We start from the raw sequence: 20,758 nt of genomic DNA, 5'->3' as shown, positions 1-20,758 counted from the left end.
TCTTTTTTGGTATTATTTCTCATTTATTTTTTGGATTTTTTTTTTTATATCTAGATTAATTTCTATCTTAATTACACATGGCTGCTTTTCATCCATTTTTTTTAGATATACATGTTTTCATTACTATTTAAATAATTGAGCCAAATCTTTAGGTTACGTGAGGTCACAAGAGATTAAAAAAATGATAATAAAACATACACTGGCAAGACTTATTTTTAAAATTCATGACAATTATTTTAGATTATTTAATTATTTTCTTAGTCTTAGTTTTTTATTATTTAAAAAAATCATTTTATTTATTTCTGTATTGATTTCTATTTCAATAAATGGCTGCCCGCCTTCAAATATTCAATGAATAAATTAATTTAATCTAAAATCATTCATATAGTATTCATTTAATATTGCCGGGCAACACTATAATACTACAATTTCTTGTCAGATGGGGGCCTTAAAAAAATGTCCCCCAGTTTGAGCCCCCTGTCACACTTAAATATATATTTTTTAAATTCGTAATTCATGCCAGTCATTCTACTTGTCCTGAAATGTTTTAAGAGCTAATCATAATAAATTCTTAAATATCCTCCCATAGAAATCTGAGCCTGAATACACCGACCGAACCGCTATGTTAGTTTTCTTCCAGCTGTGTATTGAAGAAAGGCGGCCTGTCAATGCAACAATGGACAAAGACACCAGTGAGTCATACTTGGCAAAAAAGTTACCCCAAAAAGTCAACATTTATTCCAAATAATCATCAAAATGGCACCTTCATTGGCATTGTATGAGTTCATAAAGAACCTTAAATTTGGCCCAAAACCAACAGGAAGTCACTTGGAAATGCCCCCAAATCAGCATCATCTTTCGGTGCCATTGACGGTAATGGACGTCCAATCCATTTCGACTGGGAGGAGCCAATGAATGTTCGCCCAGTCAAAATGGATTGGACGCCTAACGCGAGTCAATAGCGCCAACTAAGTTAAAAAAAAATCATTCATTCATTTTCTGAACTGCTTTATCCTCACAGGGGTCGCAGGGGGGTGCTGGAGCCAACCCAGCTAACTTCAGCCAAGAGGTGGAGGACACCCTGTATCAGAGGCCGGCCAATCACAGGGCACGAGGAGACATTCACGCTAATAGCTGGGGCCAATTTAGCCTAAAATTAGCTTAGCATGCATTTTTTGGGAATGTGGGAGGAACCCGGAGTACCCGGAGAAAACCCACGCAGGCCCGGAGAGAACATGCAAAATGCATACAGGTTACCCAACCTGGATTTGAACCCAGGACCTCAGAACTGTGAGTCTGACGCGCTAACCACTTAGCCACCGGGCCGCTAAGTTAAAATTTTGGGCCACAAATAAACTTTTCCCGCCCAATGTAGCCCGCCAATCAACCTTGACTTCGACACCCCTGCCTTAGAGCAGCAACTTACTGCATATATGATGAAACTTACTGTTTATGTTTGTGGCTCCAGTTTTTTTTAGCTAGGTCTACAATGTCTTGTGTGTCTGTCTTGATACTGCAACCAAGGAAATTTCCCAAATACGTGATGAAATAAAGTTCGAATCTAATCTAATCTAATTGTTGAATGGTTCCACATCGGCAGTGTTTGACGAAACAGAGAAAAAAAATCCCCAATGCTATTTTCATGTTGTTTAATGGCGAATAAAGCTGCCCTTAAACGGAGAGTCAATACATGTCATTGATTAAAAGTGTCCATCCCAGCATGCACATGGAGGGGCGGGTACAAATTCCGAACGGTCCTGATTGGTCGACTACTGCTATGACATAAAAAACACACATCATTTTATAGTAGTCTCGTTAAGTCAGCTAGCTATCTATTTACGTTAGCGTTCATGCTAAATCAATGCGGTTTCCGAGATTTTGTTTTGTTTGTGTGCTTGCTTTACTTTCTTCCCCTGTAAACATTTTTTGACTCCCGTTACTAATTATCTTAATTAGATTAACTCCAGCAAAATTTTAGGATGTTGAAATTGTTATCAAAGGACAAAATGTGGTTGAAATGTTGTCCAAGTTGCCTCAAGTGAGCTCGCATTAAATCCAGTTAGTTAGCTCATGTGCTAATCATGCTAGCAAAGGCATGCTTTTTTTCACTTTTCCACCATGCTAATAATGCTAACATCTTCACCGACACCCATGACAATGTTAGTGTTGGCAAAATTTTAAATACTGGCGTACATTTATCAACCGTTTAAACAAAGACCCCCTTTGGTCATTTAGTTCTTGGATCTAGTCGGCATTTTAATGCCACATCAAAGACCCCTTTGTCATTTAGTTTTTAGATCTAGTCTGCATTTTAATGTCATATCAAAGACCCCTGTCTGGTCAGTCAGTTTTTAGTTCTAGCCTGCATTTTAATGCCATATCAAAGAGCCCCTTTGTCAGTCAGTTCTTAGTTCTAGCCTGCATTTTAATGCCATACCAAAGACCCCCTTTTTTCTATTAGCTCTTAGTTATAGTCTGCATTTTAATGTCACATCAAAGACCCCTTTGTCATTTAGTTTTTAGATCTAGCCTGCATTTAATGCTGTATCAAAGACCCCATTTGCCAGTTGGTTCTTAGCCCCAGTCTGCATTTTAATGTCATATCAAAGACCCCCTTTTGCCAGTTAGTTCTTAGCTCTAGTCTGCATTTTAATGTCGTATCAAAGACCCCCGCGTGGTCAGTTAGTTTTTAGTTCTAGTCTGTATTTTAATGCCATATCAAAGACCCCCTTTGTCAGTCAGTTCTTAGTTCAAGCCTGCATTGTAATGCCATATCAAAGACCCCCTTTTGTCAATTAAACTTTGATTAGTACTCTTAAAGTAGATTGTTTGTTGATTCTCGTGGGTTTTAAGGTCAAACAAATGTATGAAGACATTTTAAAAATCCATTGTATACTGACATAAGGGGAGGAGCTTAAGTTAGATTTAAAAAAGTGTTTGGCGGATTTCACCCAACAGAAATGAATGCATTCATTGCGCTCGAGCATCCGAGCTACTTTGGCCGGTTTCCATTCCCCCTTTAAAGGGAATGAGGTTGAACCCGCCACGGGGACCGATGGAGATCCCGCATACGTACGTGAAGGCGAGACATCAGCGGTCGCGCGTCATCCACGTCTCCATCGGAATGTACCAGTTACAGCGAGTCTTTTAGCAGTTCTCACAACGCCGTACATCTCCGCCCCTTTCGGCCAATCACACGACGAGAGAATCGCGGCTGAGGAGCGTCCCCTGCTGAGAAGGAAAATAGTGCGAGTGAGTTGACGTGGAAATGTTCGAGATGTTCTCGGGTTAAGTCACACAAGGTTATTTATAGTAGTGAAGTAGAACTTCAAATCATGGAATAAATGGGATTACTATTTGATTTATTTTGAGTTAGAAGTTTGGCGTCCAAATAAAAGAGACAAAAAGGGGCGGTTGGATACGGAGCAAAAAAAATCTACCTAGTCTTCATTCAGGTAGCATGCGAACCTGACCTGTCGAAGGTAAAATATTCATGATAGATTAAGGAGAAGAAGAAGAGATATCAGATAGCACAGCAGCACCTAACAAAAATGAATAAAGTTGGAAAAGCAGTAGAGTGATGAAAATGTAAACATTTTTGTGGTGGAAAAGTTTTCTGAGAAATTAAGGGAAGCAAATTTGGCACTCATTTCTCGTTGATTTTCACCATCTCGTGGTGATTCTGTCTTGAACAATGCGGAAGGGAACGCCCACTTTTTTTTCAGCAATTCTGGTTGTGAGGTCACAACCAGAATTGATGATCGTTCCTAGCAAGCCAATGCTATGCTAGCTAGTACATGTTGACATAGAAAGGTCACTGGCAAGTACAGAATAGAAAGCCTAGGGATCGTATGCTAGCTGATTGGGAAAATCTGCAGCTCGTTATGGGCGTGACATCAATTTGTTAGTGGGCGGGGCAAAGTCAACTAAGAAAGGAAGACTAATTAGGATCTACTTTCATTATTTAGCCTTTTCTGCCATGAGAAATAAGACTGAAAAAGTGTCCGTCGTCTTAAATTCGGGGTCTAGACATTATACTCATTCACAACAATAGATAGCGCCAGATATATTTATAGCCAATGCCGAATACTTTGATGCTTAATGCAGTTATTGCAATTTCGAGGATGGCCGGTATGAATGAATGAATTCTCTCCAATATATTGTTATAATCATTTTTTCAGACGTAATGTCATTATTTTCTGTATAAAAAAATGAATTTGGTGTTCAAAAAGTGTCATCGCATCTCATTTTCTGGATCGCTCTATCCTCACTAGGGTCACAGGGGGGTGCTGGAGTTGATCCCAGCTGACTTCAGGCCAAGGGCAGGGGACACCCTGAATAAGTGGCCAGCCAAGGAGACAGACAACCAATCACAGTCATACCTAGGGGCAATTTAGAGTGTCCAATCAGCCTACCATGCATGTCTTTAGAAGGTGGGAGGAAACCGGAGGACCCGGAGAAAACCCACGCAGGCCCGGGGAGAACATGCAAACTGCACACAGGTTCCCTGACCTGGATTTGAACCCAGGACCCCAGAACTGTGAGGCTGACGCTCTAACTACTTAGCCACCAGGCCGCCCTGTTAAAAAAAATCTGAAAAAGAGGGGGTCGTCTTATATTCGGGTGAATACGGTATATCCCCGTTACCATTTTGATTGATGAAACCACACTGATGTATGGCGGTATCGAACGCGAGCAAACGTTTGAAACTCACCACTTTACGAGCCTTCTCTCTGGTCTCCCCTCGACGATTGAGCGGCGAAAGGGCGGGCGGTAGCGGTGGGCGAGCGTGCAGTGGCCGCGGCGAAGGCTCGTCGTACCCGCTCGGCTCCGTCTCCGAGCGCGGGGCCTGCCAATCGGGTGGGGGCCCGTCGCCGGGCGACTTGCAAGAGCGGCGGCCCGACTCCTCGCTGCTCTTTTTGGAGCTCCCCTTGGAGGGGGCGTCGGAATCGTCCTCTCCGCCGCGGGCGCCGCTTTTAACGCCTCGCAACTTGGATTTGCGCTCCAACAGGCTGTTGAGGAACGTCCCGTCGTAGTCTTTCTCTTGAGAGGAAGTCGAGGGCGGACCGGCGGCGGGGGGCGGAGAAAGCGAACGCTCCTCGCCCCAGGTGCCCCGCCTCTTTTGGGGGGACGGGAGCGGGCTGATGTCGTGGTCGTTTTTCATCCGTCTCGGTCGGTCTTCCCGGTCGCTGCCGTCTCCGAGCTCGTCGCCGTCGTCGTAGGGGTGCCGGGGCGCAGCGTGGCGGTAGGAAGGTCGGCCCGACTCGCGGCGGTCCGCCTCGTCGTCCCTTTTGCGTCCTCTTTGCTTGTAGGTGGCGGCAAACTCTTCCAGCTCGTCCAGCGAGACGGTCCGTCCCGCCGGGTTGTAGCTCTTTCTTTCCAGATGTTCCGATCGAGGGTTCCACCTGGAATGCATGCATGTGGATTTAAAAAAAATATATATAATAGGCAAGCATACCTGAATAGATGCCACTGGTGTCCACGTTGAAATTTTAAAAGTTGTGTCCTCATCATTGAAAAATCATCGAAAGAAATTTCACTAACAGTCTGAAACATCAAATACGCTAACTTTAATTAAAAAAAAAAGCTAAATAAAAAATAATAATAATAATTTCCCCAGCTTGAGTGGTTAGCGCGTCACAACCAGTGTGTAATATTCAGAGAAAAATGATTATGAATTGAACCAGATTAAAATTGAACTATTACAGGTTAAAATCAAAATAAGATGATCGTTAAATGATAGATTATACAAGATTCAAATTGTGAAACTGTCCTTTTGTTGCTTATTTTTGTTTTGTTTGGTTTCTATGGTATCAACTTTTGCCCACGTAAACATTTTTTGGGGTACATTTAGGAGATTTAAGTCATATTTGGAGAAAAGTCATAAAATGATTAAAAACATGACTTATTTTAGCCAGAAGTTGTTCAGGGTTTGAAGACATCAACTTTGCTGTAAATAACTCATCGCTATGGTAACGTCGCTATGCTAACGCCGCTATGCTAACGTCGCTATGCTAACGTTTCTAAGCTAACGGCGCTTTCAAAATTGCACTAAACGTAGAGTCAGTTTGTTGTCGCTCGTAGTTAAAGATCCTTCAGCGTGAAGCTCCAGAATGTACGACGGTCGTTAGCCCGTAAAATCCATAAATTAGCTTCTTTACGATGCTAGCCGCAAGCTATGAAAGGTTCACAATACCTGGGACGGCTCTCTTCAATGTGGTTCTGTTGCCGAGCGTCGTGAAGGTGTCCGCGAGACTGAGAAGACGGGGGCGCGTCGTCACTGTAGCGACGCGGCCGGCGGGCTTCTTCCGCGTGGCGCCGCGGTTCAGCTTCCACGGGTTCGCGGTACCGCTGCGGCGAAGAAGGCCCGGCGTCGCGGAACCGCCGCGGCTCCGGGCTGCGGTCGTCCCGGTATCGCCGCTGTTCGGGTGGCTCGTCCGGGATGGGAGGGAGCGCCTTCTTCTGGACGTGGCGGAAGGTTTGGCGGAAAGCAGGTTCGCCGTCGTGGAGGGAACTCAGCTCGGACGTGGCGCCGGCTGGATTGGCGAGATATCGGGGAACAGGTCGGTTGGACGTTTGAGCGTTAGATTAGAGGAAGAATTTAGAGATAGAAAGCGTGACGGCTGAAATGCGTTGGAGGGAGAAAGGTTAAAAAATCAACGGAGTTTGGAGATCTTGAACAGAATCAGATCCAGAACAACATGCAAAGAGTCCATGAGTATATTGAGTCCAAGTCCAAGAGACTGGCGTGAGCGTGCTAAAGAATCTGGGCGGTTTTTCCAATCTTACACTTGTGGCTGTTGGATCTGGCGGGGTTGAAGTGAGCCAGTTGGTTCTCTACATACTGCAGGACTCGGAGAGAATCCTGGTCCTGAGATGGGGGCAAGCAGTAGGGAGCTCCTACGGCATGCATTGGAACTGGACATAAAGACTGGTCCCCGTCAGTACCGGGACTGGCTGCTTTTGCTGGACCCCAATTTGACAATTTTGCACCAAGATACTAGGACCTAGTGTTGCACCCATACAATGATCTGCTCCAGAGACCAAAGACCGGTACACGGCCGATAGCACAAAACGAAATACCCTATTTTCTGGCATATTAGCCGCCTCCGCGTATAAGCCGCTCCCTTCAAATGGCCTTAAAACGCCAATCACAGGGCACGAGGAGACGTACAGCCAATCATAGCTGGGGGCAATTTAGCTTGTTTTATTTTTTATTTATATTTATTATTATTATTTTATGATTTTATTTTATTATTTTATTTTATTTGTATTTTTATTTATTTTTTATATAATCATTTTATCTTATTATTTTATTTTTATTTTTTATATATATATACATTTTTTATTAAAAAAATTTAGCTTACCATGCATGATAAAGTAATCCCTCACGTCTTAACTTATCGCGAAATCACTACTTCTCAATTTTTTTCCACTATTAATTTTTTTTTTTTATATATTTTTTTTAATTCATAAAAATGTGAAAATCCATGCATAAGCCACTCTTACTAGTAGGACTGAGCACTGAAGAAAACAAGTTATAATAGCCTGACCCTACTTTGCGATTTTTCAATTATCATGGCCATGTTTGCTCTACATCACATGTGTCAAAGTGGCAGCCCGGGGGCCAAATCTGGCCCGCTGCATCATTTTGTGTGGCCCGGGAAAGTAAATCATGAGTGCCGACTTTCTGTTTTAGGATCAAATTAAAATGAAGAGTATAGATGTATATTAAATTTCCTGATTTTCCCCTTTTAAATCAATAATTATAATTTTTTAATCAATTTTTTCTGTGTTTTTAGTTCAAAAATCATTTTGTAAAATCTAAAATTATATAAAAAAAAGCTAAAATAAACATTGTTTTAGATCTATAAAAAACTGAATATTCAGGGCTTTTAATCCAGTTCTTTAATCCATTTATAATAAAAAATAATCTAAATATTATATCTAAAATGGTCCGGCCCACATGAAATCGAGTTGACGACAACGCGGCCCATGACCCAACCCTTGCTCTACATTAACCACGGTATTCGATGGATTACCGTACTTTCATTTTCGTCCCCATATCGAGGCCTCTTCCGATACTGGTGCAACACTAGGGCTAAGACCGGTCATCGAGACTTACTGTACCTGCCGTGAGCAGACTCGCGTCCGACGTGGGGACGGAGGACATCTTTTCCACCAGGGAAGGGGGCGCGATGGGGACCATAGCCGGGACGCCGGTGACAAAGTACGGCGGGTACGGAAGGGCGGTTGTCACCGTCTTGATCCCCTTTCCCGCCTCGTACACTGGCGGGAGGGAAAATCGTTTAGGCGTACTGGAAGAGCTTTGGGTTTGTAGTACTCACAATGTTTAGGGCAGCAACACGTTTCCGGGCAGCAGCAACAACGCACGTAGCAGCAGCAGGAATGCGGACAACACTGGCACCAACACACGCCCACCAAAAGGAGGAATAAGACGCTGCCCAGGGCCACGGCACCCACGAAAACCCATTCTGGAAGAAAAACATCAAAAAGGAGGGATGATATTTAGGGATATGTGGCACCATCATGTCATTTTCAGGAGTTCGGAATCGGGTAAAAAAAAGATAGGGGTTATGATATGATTTTTTTAATTTATTGGAGTTTGGAAGCCATAAAAAAAATCATATCATAACCCCTATCTTTTTTTTTACCCGATTCCGAACTCCTGAAAATGACATGATGGTGCCACATATCAAGGATATTATTGCCTTCTTTTGAGTTACAAGTAAATCGACATACGAGCTCAGTCCCGGAAAGAATTAAGCGCGTATCTCAAGGTACCACTGTATATGGCTTGAGATACGCGCTTAATTCTTTCCGGGACTGAGCTCGTATGTCGATTTACTTGTAACTCAAAAGAATGTTTCCCATAGAAATGAACTAAAATAAATGAATTTGTTCCAACCCTCTGAAAAAAAGAAAACAGGATATTGGATTGGAAAAACATTTTTACTTGTTCTAATTCGCCATCTATCAACAAAGTCACAAATAACTAGTGGTTTAATTGTACTAAAATGTGTTTAATAGTACTAAAATTATTTTTTTTGCACGGCAAGGCGCTCGTAACATAACATAAACAAATTTAAATGAACTTGGATTATCATGCAGACACACTCAAAAATAAGTTGAATCTAACCTTATACTAAACTTAATTCTAATTTGTTTTTAATTTTGATACCTTTCTTGGCTCTATTTGCTCCGCCTCCACACTGACTTTCCGTCAATATCGAGGGTTGTTTGCTTTTGTCTTCCCTCGAACATTTCGTAAGTAGAGTGTACTTTATATGTAAATTTTCTAATTCAGGGGTCGGGAACCTTTTTGAAAGAGAGAGACATAAACAATTCCTATTTACAAATATTATTCCTTGAGAGCCATAATCACAATTTAAAAGTCAAAACACATGAAAATGTGCAATTTTTTTAGTCACTTTACAATTTTCAAAGTACAAAAAGTCTCTTAATTATTTTCACAACATTGTTAAGCTGTTGCTAATCAATGAATGTCAATGAGTTCAATGAGTATCAATGAGAGAATGAATGCAGAAGACTAATGATAAAAAGAAATCAATGCCATAGTGCCGACGTGACGATCCTATTGGTGCGTTCGGGACTCTTTTCTCTCACCACCGGTTTCCATATTTTAGCTCAGAGCCATATGCACCCATCAAAAGAGCCACATGTGCCTCCCGAGCCATAGGTTCCCTACCCCTGCTCTAATTTGTTCCACGGTCCTCACGCAACCCTTTAAAATTGGTCAAAGTGTCCCAATTTTGTATGAAAGATGTGAGGAAAAAAACAAAAATGGGAGAAAATTATAAGGAAACAATTTATTAACATCTTAAAATGAATAAAACATATGAAAATGTGCCCTGTGCTGCTGAAATGGTTCCTTCCACGGTATTACTTAAATTGTTTGGGAGTACTCATTTGCTGATAATGAAATGTTCATTCAACAAGCAGATAAGCTCCACTAAAGTCTCTGGAGACAAAACGGGAAGGAAGGAGCCAACAGATAAGGACATTCTAACCAAATGAAATGAAAATCCGGACCGACAACATTTTTAAAAGCGCACACACGCACCATGAGGAAACCTGATTTAGCTCCAGGAAGGAAAGGAATAGCTCCCACAAATCCGTTTGTAATGGCACTTCATTAGCAAACATGGCCACACACTCACACACACACACTCCTAAAATAAGATTAGGTATGTAACAGAGAATCTTTAAACATGGATAGTGGTTGTTCTGAGATAGCCAATTGAATTTAATTAGCGCATGGGTTTCACAGCTCTGGGTTTGTGGGTTCGATCCTAGGTGGGTCCTCCCTGTGTGGAGGTTACATGTTCTCCCCGGGCTTGTGTGTCTTTTTTCCGGGCACCCTGGTTTCCTCCCACATCCTAAACACATGCTAAGCTAATTGTACGCTAATTTGCCTCTAGCTTGTATGGTTCTCCTTTGATTCCTTGTGTCCTGCAATTGGCTGGCCGCTCAGCCAGGGTGTCCCTCGCCTGGGATAGGCTCCAGCACCCCCCGCGACCCTTATTTAGGATAAACGGTTCAGAAAACGGATGAAGACATGAGCAGAATAGCCGTTTTCTTTCCCACGGCGCCTAATTTGGGAACAAAAAAACATCAAATATTTGCATAGGTGGAAGCTGAGTGAATCAAAGAGTCGTTTGAGTGATTCAAAGAGTCGTTTGCTGAGCAAATCGAAGCAGAATTTGCGGGTGAGTTAGTGTTAGTCAGTAGGAAAGGAAGCAGGTGAGAAGCGGAGATGCCCCTACCTGGCATCATCTTCAATTCAAAGCCAGGAAGCAGATCTTCAGGCAGCCCAGACAACCCTGGCGAGAGACAGACGACAGGAAAGAGAATGGGCGCCAGGCAAATGAGAATTTTGCAGAAAAGAAAGTTATTGCTGCAGCTGCATGCAATTTGACGATGAGGATAAAAAGATATGAGGTAATAATGTTTTGTCTTTCCTTTGTGTATGTACGTACGCTTTCACTCGTGTGTGCGGTGGCGCATCGATTTTTTGGGTTGAAAATAAAAACGGCGGGTGATTGGATTGGATTGGATAACTTTATTCATTCCGTATTCGGGAAATTTCATTGTGACAGTAGCAAGAAAAGGCATAGTTATTTAGATGGTACAGTTGCAAAGGCTACACAACAACAAAGCAAAAGCAAAAAGTACAAAGCAAATCAAAGTAAATGGAAATTGGAAAATGGAAACAAAAACTGGAACCACACACAGGAAGTCTTCCACCAGATGGGGAACTTCTGCAGACTGTGACTGTTGGAATTATTGTAAATAAGTTATCCTGATTCTGGTATGACTATCGAAATGCTTGCTAATAGAATTAGAGTGTCTTGAGCCCTGGGGGGTCAGTTTCACCTTATTCAACAAAGAGGAACTACCCCAGGGGGTCGGGCGCCTGTTTGAAAAATTGTGTGAAGATTGCGGGATATCGGGAAAGAGACTATAAAGGTGTTACCTTGAAGGAGCATATGGTCATGATCAAAGAACCTTTTGTAACTGAGAGATATTCCTCTCTTTCCTTTGATCAGCTTGAAACTTCCTGTAACTTGGACACTCCCAAAACACAATAAGAGACTTGGCGAGAGGAGACATCTTCAGAGTGTGTCGGAGGATTCAGACGCGAGCAGTCCCAGACCCTCTCATTTTTAAATAAAGTTGACTCAATTCTTTGTGTTTTTCCTTCTTTCAGATTGGTGATACAAATGTCTGGTGTTTAAACCCAACAGTGACCGAAGTACAGAATATGCAGAGTCACTCTTCCAACCTTATCCGCACAGTTCCTCAGTAGTCTGGAGCTGAAGACAAAAGTAGCAGAGTAGGGCACCTCGACTCCGTTGCTGGTAAGCGCCGACAGCTCTTCCATCTTATCCCACGATGGAATGGTTGGTCAGAAGCGTTGCCTCTTCTCGCGGCACTTTTGTCCAGCTCCGAATTCCCGGCGGCACCGAGGTGTTACTCCTTCCGCTGCGTATTGTAACAGCTACTCAGTCCCATGTGTCTGACAGCGTAGGCATGGCTGAATGGTTCCAAAATAAGAAGTAGCCGAAAGAAGCCAGGCTAACAGAACAAGGAAAGTTGTAAAAACATTAAAGGAAAAAGCATAAAATACAAAATAAAGTAAAAAGGAATGTATTAATAAATATTATAATGTATTTAAAAAAAATGTAGAAGGGCTGTAAATCACGAAAAACATGAGCGTGTACAGAGCTACTTCCACTGGCTCCCGCGTGAACGGCGCCATCTTGGATATCTGATTCTAAAGGTGTAAATAACACAGAAAGAGGAAAGGTAGTGAATGGCGATGAACATGCTGCATGCGTTCCACTCGTTTCAAAATGGAGGAAAGGGCGACAAAGCAGATCCGTGGTTGGATTCGGGACAGCCTTAGCGGGTGTGATGACATGCCAGATTTAAAGTGGCGCTCAGCAAACAAGTGGCTTTGGATGGAAACGTGTTTGGAAATGTGTCCCAGCGGAGAGGGGCGGGGCATACAGTACCTCGCTCAATCGGCATCCTTCTGGGAGATTCTTGGCTGCCGTTGGAAACAAACTTCAAAATACAGTCGTACCTCTTCTTCCAAATACCTCTCGGTACCAAATTTTCAGGTTACAAAATCCCTCTGAATGTAAATGCATTATTTTATTTCGAGGTTGTCCTGGTAACCTGGTTTAATTCCGGTTGGAGCCTCTCACAACATACCGCATTTTCTCGCTTATAAGTAGCCACAGCGTATAAGCCGCACCCTTAAAATTGCCTCAAAATCGTTGAATTTTACAATTTCCCGCGTATAAGCCGCACCCTTAAAATGGCCTCAAAATAGTCAAATTTTATAATTTCCAGCGTATAAGCCGCACCCTTAAAATGGCCTCAAAATCATCAGATTTTACAGTTTCTCGCGTATTACCCGCACCCTTAAAATGGTCTCAAAATTGTTGAATTTGACAATTTCTCGCGTATAAGCCGCCCCCGATTGACAATTTTCACCTCCACATTCATGGTTTTAATAGGGAGTCCAAATATGTTACTTTGAAGGTAAAATCTTGAGAAAAATCCTCATACTGGGTATTTCTGAGATACTGTATGAATCAAAAGCACATTATTAGGCTCAATATCGTGAGGAAGAACAAGTTTTTGCATGCTTGTTATTCATTTAATGACACGAATAAATATTTTTCTTATCATTTTCTTTCGTTTTTCTCTGTTTCTCAAATCTTTCATACAAACTTGGGACAAATTTAAAGGGTTTAGTTGGTAGTTGTGTGAGAACCGTGGAACGAATTACGGAATTTACATATAAAGTACTACTCTACTTACGAGAAAAAAAAAATCTGGAACCAATTAATTTCGTAAGTAGAGGTACGACCGTGGCTAAGAATCGCTCACGGTTCGCTACGACCGAGTGTCACACTCCATCTATTGTATATGGCTTTTCTGCGCCTCTGTGTGGTGAAATAATCCCTATATTATTGCCAGTCAAGCCATTTGCTTCTAAAACAAAGGAAGCTGTGACGGTTGGTGAGAGGGCCCAAGCGTTCCTATGGAAACTCAAGCGGCTCACATGCCCGATGCGCCAATGTTACACTAAGGCCAGTTTGTGTTGTCATTTATACTGTTAAAGATAGGTTATGATGGGATATCGAACCCGATTCTGTCATTTTTGGAGGTTTGGAATCGGGTCAAAAAGATCGGCTTTTTCAAAATACATTTATTTTGACTAGGGTGCCGTTGGTGGTGACAGATGTCCAAACCGATCTGGCGGGGAGGCCTGATGGCGAATGAACGAGCCAACCTGGATTGGATGTCTGTTGCCGTCAATGGCGGTGAAACGTGATCAGTCAATGATAGCGTTTACAACTGAAGTCGATAACTGGCACTTGTTGTGAAAGAGTTAAAAACAAAATAATCTCCGGCTCCGATCTGGGCCCCCTGGTGGCCCACTTTTAGCCCGCAGGCCGCATCTTTGACAATTATGTTTAGCTACCTAGCAGTGATTTGTGGTTTTGGAGTGAACACATTCGTCCCGCCGTGGCAGAAAGACAAAAGGGTCGGACCAAGCTCGGGCCCGACTGTTGCCCGGGTAACGCTCAGAAATGTACGTAAATGTCGCCATAAAGTGTGGCAAACTACACGCAAGACAACTGACTACACGCACGCTAAACCAATGTCCAAAAGTGGCAAAATAAGGAAAGGAATTTCAAGGTGACGCAAGTTTGAAAAAGAAAGAATTTTGTTGTTGTTGACCTTTTTTTTAGGACTCTTTAAAATGCAACACTTGTTTGTGAGATTTTAAATTTAAAAGACTTTATCATCACATAACAAGAACTTTGTTTATATCTCGCTTCATCTTTTTGGCTCGTCAAATCAGTTAGCAGTTTTTTTTCTAAAATGTGTTACATCAATTCCTATTCATATTATATATTATATCATATTTCGTTTTTATTACTTATTCATTTTGCATTTCATTATTATTAAGATCGCAATGCCCCGATAAGGATAAACAGTGCTAAAAATGAATGAATGATTTAAAATTTTATAAATGCCTTAAGCTTCTGTTAACGACTAACATCTTTTTTTAACAGTATAATGATTTTCAGTAGCTAATAAAATGTTTTAAGCCCAACAACACCCGGAAGCTAAAACAAAATAGTGGAGCGAGTCGCCCCACGGTATTCCATGGAAATACTCCTGCTCATTATAAATCATCTTATTAACGAGGTTCTATTGTTCTCGCGGTGATGAATAGGTCAACTTATGAATGCCACGTTATGCAACAGAGTTTTTATGGGGAACAAAGACGAGAGGACACTTCGACTTAAACTGGTGGCAAACCATCGCGTGACCAGATGCCACTGGGTAAAACATTCCGGTTCCAATTTCAAAGTGGAATGCATACCTGTCAACGTATACGTTTTTCCCGTACAGTCGTACCTCTACACTTATGAAATTAATTGGTTCCAGAACTTTTTTCTTACCTTGAAAATTTCGTAAGTAGAGGTGTACTTTATATGTAAATTCTCTAATTGGTTCCATGGTCCTCACACAACTACCAACTAAACCCTTTAAAAATTGGTCAAAGTGTCCCAATTTTGTATGAAAGTTGTGAGGAAACACAGAAATGAGAGAAAATGATAAGGAAATGATTTATTAATGTCTTAAAATGAATATAATGGCCAAAAATGGATAGTGGTTGTTGTGAGACAGTCAATTGAATTGAATGGAATTGAATGCTTTTATTGTCATTATATGCGATGCGATGAAATGAGAGCCCAGTAGAGGGTAGCAAGGTCTCTAAAGTGACAATCAATGCATCCGCGACAATATTTTCAAGAAGGTGCTTCTCCACAAAGTGCACTTTTCTCAGGCAAGAGCCCAACCAAGTGATAGTTCAGACTTGCTGGCATTCTGCCGTGATGGATACATCGCATCACCTCCCGAGCGCAACCAACTCCCGGCGACTGCGAAAGGTTTGCCTCACCGATGCCAACAAAGAATAAAATGGATCACTTACCTCCCACTATCTTCCTTACTTACCTAGTCAGCCAGCAGGAGGCAGATCGCCGCCCAATAGATATAGCGCGTCAGCAAGCAATGTACCCAGACAGTCAAGCTGTCAGCGTCATACAGCGACATCTACAGAATCTTGAATTTACTGCACCGAGTGATTGGGCACCCCATCCACTTTGGAGAAAATGTGACTTTTAAGTGCACCCTATGTGACTAAATGTGTTGCATTTTTTGATTCGCTTAATAAGGGTAATTGCAATCATTAATAAGGGGAGCAATTGGCCAAGATTGACAGCTATGGGATTGAGAAGAATGGTCGATTTACCCAGAACCAGAAGCTCCACCGATGCCTCGTTCTGTCCCACCACGTCGTCGGCTATGATGACTTTGCAGGTGTACACCCCGCTATCACCCCATTGAACCTGGGAGATACGAAGGTCTGCTTCTGCAAAAAAAATAAAAATAATTGGAATTAAACAAAGAATCCATGTTATGGTTTCACGAGTCCGCTTAACATTCAGAGTGTGTTTAGGTTTAGGCCGGAGAACAATGCGCACGGGGCAATGCGAGGCAACGGAAGCCATTGTAGGTGAAACAGACATAAAAACAGCAGACAGGAAACGGGTCGGATTGTTGATTCCCTCTTCCTGTTTGCCGAGGAAGCAGGCGGAGTGGCTAAGATATGCGGAGCATCTTAGTGGGGTCAATCTCGATTTTAAAATGGGTTTGTATCTTTACGTCAGATCTAAAGATGGCCTAATGATGTCATTAGGAATTCTTCTGGTTCTTGAAATTTCATCAAAACTCTGTTTAGTAATTTTTGTTTTCCTGGTGTGATGACTATTTTAGGACTACAGGGGATTGAGGTTTGTTCATAAATGGATTTTAATGAAAATCTCACAGTCACTTTCAATTAACCGCAATGCCGACAACCGGGATCGAACCAGGGACCTTTAGATCTTCAGTCTAACGCTCTCCCAACTGAGCTATTTTGGCTCTCTTATGATTCCGAAATTAGTAAAAATCCAAAATGTCTGTTTCTGGTTCATTTGTAAATTGACTTCAAGATATCAGAATCTCTCAGTCACTTTCAATTAGCCGCAATGCCGAAACCCGGGATCGAACCAGGGACCTTTAGATCTTCAGTCTAACGCTCTCCCAACTGAGCTATTTCGGCTCTCTTACATGCTTGAAATTAGTAAAAATGCAAAATGTCTGTTTCTGGTTCATTTGTAAATGGACTTCAAGATATCAGAATCTCACAGTCACTTTCAATTAACCGCAATGCCGAAACCCGGGATCGAACCAGGGACCTTTAGATCTTCAGTCTAACGCTCTCCCAACTGAGCTATTTCGGCTCTCTTACATACTTGAAATTAGTAAAAATGCAAAATGTCTATTTCTGGTTCATTTGTAAATTGACTTCAAGATATGAAATTCTCACAGTCACTTTCAATTAACCGCAATGCCGAAACCCGGGATCGAACCAGGGACCTTTAGATCTTCAGTCTAACGCTCTCCCAACTGAGCTATTTCGGCTCTCTTGCAATCTTGAAATTAGTAAAAATGCAAAATGTCTGTTTCTGGTTCATTTGTAAATGGACTTCAAGATATCAGAATCTCACATTCAATTTACCGCAATGCCGAAACCCGGGATCGAACCAGGGACCTTTAGATCTTCAGTCTAACGCTCTCCCAACTGAGCTATTTCGGCTCTCTTACATACATGAAATTAGTAAAAATGCAAAATGTCTATTTCTGGTTCATTTGTAAATTGACTTCAAGATATGAAAATCTCACAGTCACTTTCAATTAACCGCAATGCCGAAACCCGGGATCGAACCAGGGACCTTTAGATCTTCAGTCTAACGCTCTCCCAACTGAGCTATTTCGGCTCTCTTACATACATGAAATTAGTAAAAATGCAAAATGTCTATTTCTGGTTCATTTGTAAATGGACTTCAAGATATGAAAATCTCACAGTCACTTTCAATTAACCGCAATGCCGAAACCCGGGATCGAACCAGGGACCTTTAGATCTTCAGTCTAACGCTCTCCCAACTGAGCTATTTCGGCTCTCTTGCAATCTTGAAATTAGTAAAAATGCAAAATGTCTGTTTCTGGTTCATTTGTAAATGGACTTCAAGATATCAGAATCTCACATTCAATTTACCGCAATGCCGAAACCCGGGATCGAACCAGGGACCATTAGATCTTCAGTCTAACGCTCTCCCAACTGAGCTATTTCGGCTCTCTACAATCTTGAAATTAGTAAAAATGCAAAATGTCTTTTTCTGGTTCATTTGTAAATGGACTTCAAGATATCAGAATCTCACAGTCACTTTCAATTAACCGCAATGCCGAAACCCGGGATTGAACCAGGGACCTTTAGATCTTCAGTCTAACGCTCTCCCAACTGAGCTATTTCGGCTTCTCTTATGTTATGAAATTAGTAAAAATGAGTTATTTCGGCTTGAACACCATCTTAAGAAATAACCGAAGTAACCACAATAGTCATAATGACACAATTTTTGACACTGGAAAATGAGCATGTAGCTAAAACATAATTTCTTACTGTTGATGACGGACACGTCTCTGTCCTTGTAGTACTCCGACAGCGTGATGGAAGAGCCCGAAACGGAGGCCACGGTTCGCACGGTGCGGCCGCTGTCCGAGCAGTCCAGGTAAGCGGCTTTCTTCCCGTCGGGGTGAGCTATCATCCCAGGGAGCCCAGCCCCTCCCGAGCCGGCGCTCAGGCTCTGGGAGAAGCCGAAGGAATCCCGCGTGCGGTCCCGGCAGTACGACTTGTACACCCACTGCACGATGGGCGTTTGGGTGGAGACGCTGTTGAAGTTGCAGGGTAACACCACCGGCTGAAACAGCACGGCGTACTTCTTCTCGTCTCGGACCAACACGTGGACTCCGCAACACGGCGGCAGGAGGAGACCTGAGGGCGCAACAAAAACGGCTCAATTAACCCGTGTTCTACTCACGCTTTTAGCGGCGCGGCTATTCTCTCTTTATGTTGACTACTTATCTATGATGACTACTTATCTATGATGACTACTTATCTATGTTGACTACTTATCTATGTTGACTACTTATCTATGTTGACTACTTATCTATGTTGACTACTTATCTATGATGACTACTTATCTATGTTGACTACTTATCTATGTTGACTACTTATCTATGTTGACTACTTATCTATGTTGACTACTTATCTATGATGACTACTTATCTATGTTGACTACTTATCTATGTTGACTACTTATCTATTTTGACTACTTATCTATGTTGACTACTTATCTATGTTGACTACTTATCTATGTTGACTACTTATCTATGTTGACTACTTATCTATGTTGACTACTTATCTATGATGACTACTTATCTATGATGACTACTTATCTATGTTGACTACTTATTTACGTTGACTACTTTTTAATCTTGTCTACTTTTTATGTTGTCTAGTTATTTACATTGACGACCTATTTATCTATTATTATTAATTATTTGTGCACTTCACGGTGAAGCTTTAAATCTCATTATACTTGTATAATGACAATAAAAGCATTCAATTCAATTGAATAAGGTTTTCTTCCATTCACCAAATGAGCCTAGTCGTTGGCACGGATTGACTCAAGCACCCCCTACATTTTTTCCACATGCAAACCAATCAGAACTTGACGGACGGCGCTCTCCCTTAGAGTTTTCCCTGACTTGGTCTCCATGGCAATCGTTAGTACTCTGTCCAGTGATCCCGGACTATAAAAATCAAGCGTACAAAAGAAGTACATTGGAGCTTAAGATTCCAGTGACAAGACTTGACATTGTTTTACTGTGAAAGGTGACAGTTGAACGAACATCCCTGATGACAGCCTCACATTTTCTACTTGCTGAAACCATCTTTTACGACATTTTTTAAAGTTTGGGCTTCTTATTTCGAAGAAATGAAGCAACAAAAGAAGAAAAAAGGGAGGACTTGTTCTTCCCGGATCAAGGAGCGTCTCGGGGAACCCACGCTTTATTACTTTTTTAGAACTAAATCCCCCCCCTGGAGATAACATATAAACAGAAGGAGGGTCGTGGGGGGGTTCCTGTTGGAATAATAGAAGAGGGTGTGGTATGACTGTTGCATTCTTTGAAAAAAAATAGTGTATTATAGATACGGGTAGGGACATAAATGTTAACATTTTAGCAGTTTAAGCAGTTTTAGCAGTTCTCGTCACTGAGATGTGGGAATGTCTAAAGCGACTTACTACAAAGAGAGAGTTATGAATTTGTATTTTCTTACTTTTAAAGAGTTGATATAAATGTTATTCTCTTTTTTTTCTAATGAATACTCTGACAAATTATGGATGACGCAGCAAAAAAAAAAACGTAGCAAAATAGTAGCTGTATTTATTGAAGTTTGGGTTCTGGTCTTGCTAGTACAGAAACCACTTGGGTTTACGTTGTGAATTTTTAATTAGCAAGTTATTAAAATGAGTACCCTCTATTCGAATTATTCACCCATGACTAAAAAAGTTGTTGTTCATTAAAAAAAAACGTCTTTTGACGCATTCGACTTAACTTTCAATTGACCGAACTCGGAAAAAAGCAAAAATAAACAATTCCAGTAGGACTTTGACCAGAGGAACTTGAGTAAAAATAGTTATTTTACGAGTTAGTCCATTAAGTTGTTTAAAAGTATACGCGACACTTGGCTATATGAACCTGCTCTTTTCTTGTCTACCTACCTGCCAGAAAAGCCACTGCAATCCACCATTTCGGCATGAAAAACATGTTCCAGACGCTAGAAGTGAATTTGACTTCGTCCACGTTGATATTTCTCAGTATTCCCTTTCGTTTCATCCAGAAATTGACTATAATTTGATGTTTAACGCTCGAACGTCGCTTTCTGAACTCAAATGAGGCACGTAACGGTACACAGTGATTAAAAGTCAAGTCAACATTTGTATGTCCGTAGAAGATTTTCACAATAAGAGCGCCGCGGACACGCTCCCGGTCACTGACTTGTTTTCAGGGTAAAATTTAAAATTGATGCCGCTACAAATAGTCGAAAAATGCAGCGGCGAAATCTATAATTCAACTAGTTAACATTTAGAACGTCTTTGGAATGTTCTAATTCTCTTAATTTTGGTATTCTATCCTCACTTTAATACTTTAATTAGTCTCCTTAGCTTTA

At 41.6% G+C, this 20,758-nt stretch overlaps 1 protein-coding gene and 8 non-coding genes across 12 annotated transcripts; all 9 read right to left on the bottom strand.

The window, feature by feature from the left end:
• Nucleotides 1–715: 715 nt before the first annotated feature.
• Nucleotides 716–20,499, bottom strand: LOC144092477 (uncharacterized). 4 transcript variants are annotated; one of them, XM_077625299.1, is made up of 10 exons: nt 20,310–20,499; nt 18,143–18,514; nt 15,893–16,012; nt 10,809–10,865; nt 8,349–8,495; nt 8,131–8,289; nt 6,790–6,918; nt 6,197–6,536; nt 4,715–5,405; nt 716–3,231 (listed from the first exon to the last, which is right to left on the bottom strand). In XM_077625299.1, exons 1-10 carry the CDS (start codon nt 20,422–20,424, stop codon nt 3,193–3,195), a joined length of 2,169 nt encoding a protein of 722 aa, XP_077481425.1. In that variant the 5' UTR covers nt 20,425–20,499; the 3' UTR covers nt 716–3,192. The 4 variants fall into 4 exon arrangements, with proteins under 4 accessions (XP_077481425.1, XP_077481451.1, XP_077481442.1 ...); XM_077625306.1 differs by lacking the exon at nt 716–3,231 and adding an exon at nt 3,426–3,473; XM_077625325.1 differs by lacking the exon at nt 6,790–6,918.
• On the bottom strand, nt 16,672–16,744 carry trnaf-gaa (transfer RNA phenylalanine (anticodon GAA)). The gene has a single exon. It is a non-coding gene; the product is annotated as a tRNA-Phe (tRNA).
• trnaf-gaa (transfer RNA phenylalanine (anticodon GAA)) lies at nt 16,853–16,925 on the bottom strand. The gene has a single exon. It is a non-coding gene; the product is annotated as a tRNA-Phe (tRNA).
• Nucleotides 17,034–17,106, bottom strand: trnaf-gaa (transfer RNA phenylalanine (anticodon GAA)). The gene has a single exon. It is a non-coding gene; the product is annotated as a tRNA-Phe (tRNA).
• Nucleotides 17,209–17,281, bottom strand: trnaf-gaa (transfer RNA phenylalanine (anticodon GAA)). The gene has a single exon. It is a non-coding gene; the product is annotated as a tRNA-Phe (tRNA).
• Nucleotides 17,390–17,462, bottom strand: trnaf-gaa (transfer RNA phenylalanine (anticodon GAA)). Its single transcript has one exon. It is a non-coding gene; the product is annotated as a tRNA-Phe (tRNA).
• On the bottom strand, nt 17,571–17,643 carry trnaf-gaa (transfer RNA phenylalanine (anticodon GAA)). The gene has a single exon. It is a non-coding gene; the product is annotated as a tRNA-Phe (tRNA).
• trnaf-gaa (transfer RNA phenylalanine (anticodon GAA)) lies at nt 17,746–17,818 on the bottom strand. Its single transcript has one exon. It is a non-coding gene; the product is annotated as a tRNA-Phe (tRNA).
• Nucleotides 17,926–17,998, bottom strand: trnaf-gaa (transfer RNA phenylalanine (anticodon GAA)). Its single transcript has one exon. It is a non-coding gene; the product is annotated as a tRNA-Phe (tRNA).
• Nucleotides 20,500–20,758: the final 259 nt, after the last annotated feature.

Source organism: Stigmatopora argus, chromosome 2 (assembly GCF_051989625.1).
Source record: "Stigmatopora argus isolate UIUO_Sarg chromosome 2, RoL_Sarg_1.0, whole genome shotgun sequence".
Lineage (NCBI taxonomy): Eukaryota > Metazoa > Chordata > Actinopteri > Syngnathiformes > Syngnathidae > Stigmatopora > Stigmatopora argus.
This window is presented reverse-complemented; position numbering and strand designations above follow the sequence as displayed.

Bases quoted from the DNA above. Each gene is read 5' to 3' on its own strand.
- LOC144092477 (XM_077625299.1), bottom strand. From the start codon at position 20,424: ATGAAACGAAAGGGAATACTGAGAAATATCAACGTGGACGAAGTCAAA. The intron at 8,496-10,808 runs GTAGGGGCATCT...TTTTTCTTCCAG, and splicing joins TGAATTGAAGATGATGCCAG to AATGGGTTTTCGTGGGTGCC. The intron at 5,406-6,196 runs GTATTGTGAACC...CATGCATTCCAG, and splicing joins ATTGAAGAGAGCCGTCCCAG to GTGGAACCCTCGATCGGAAC.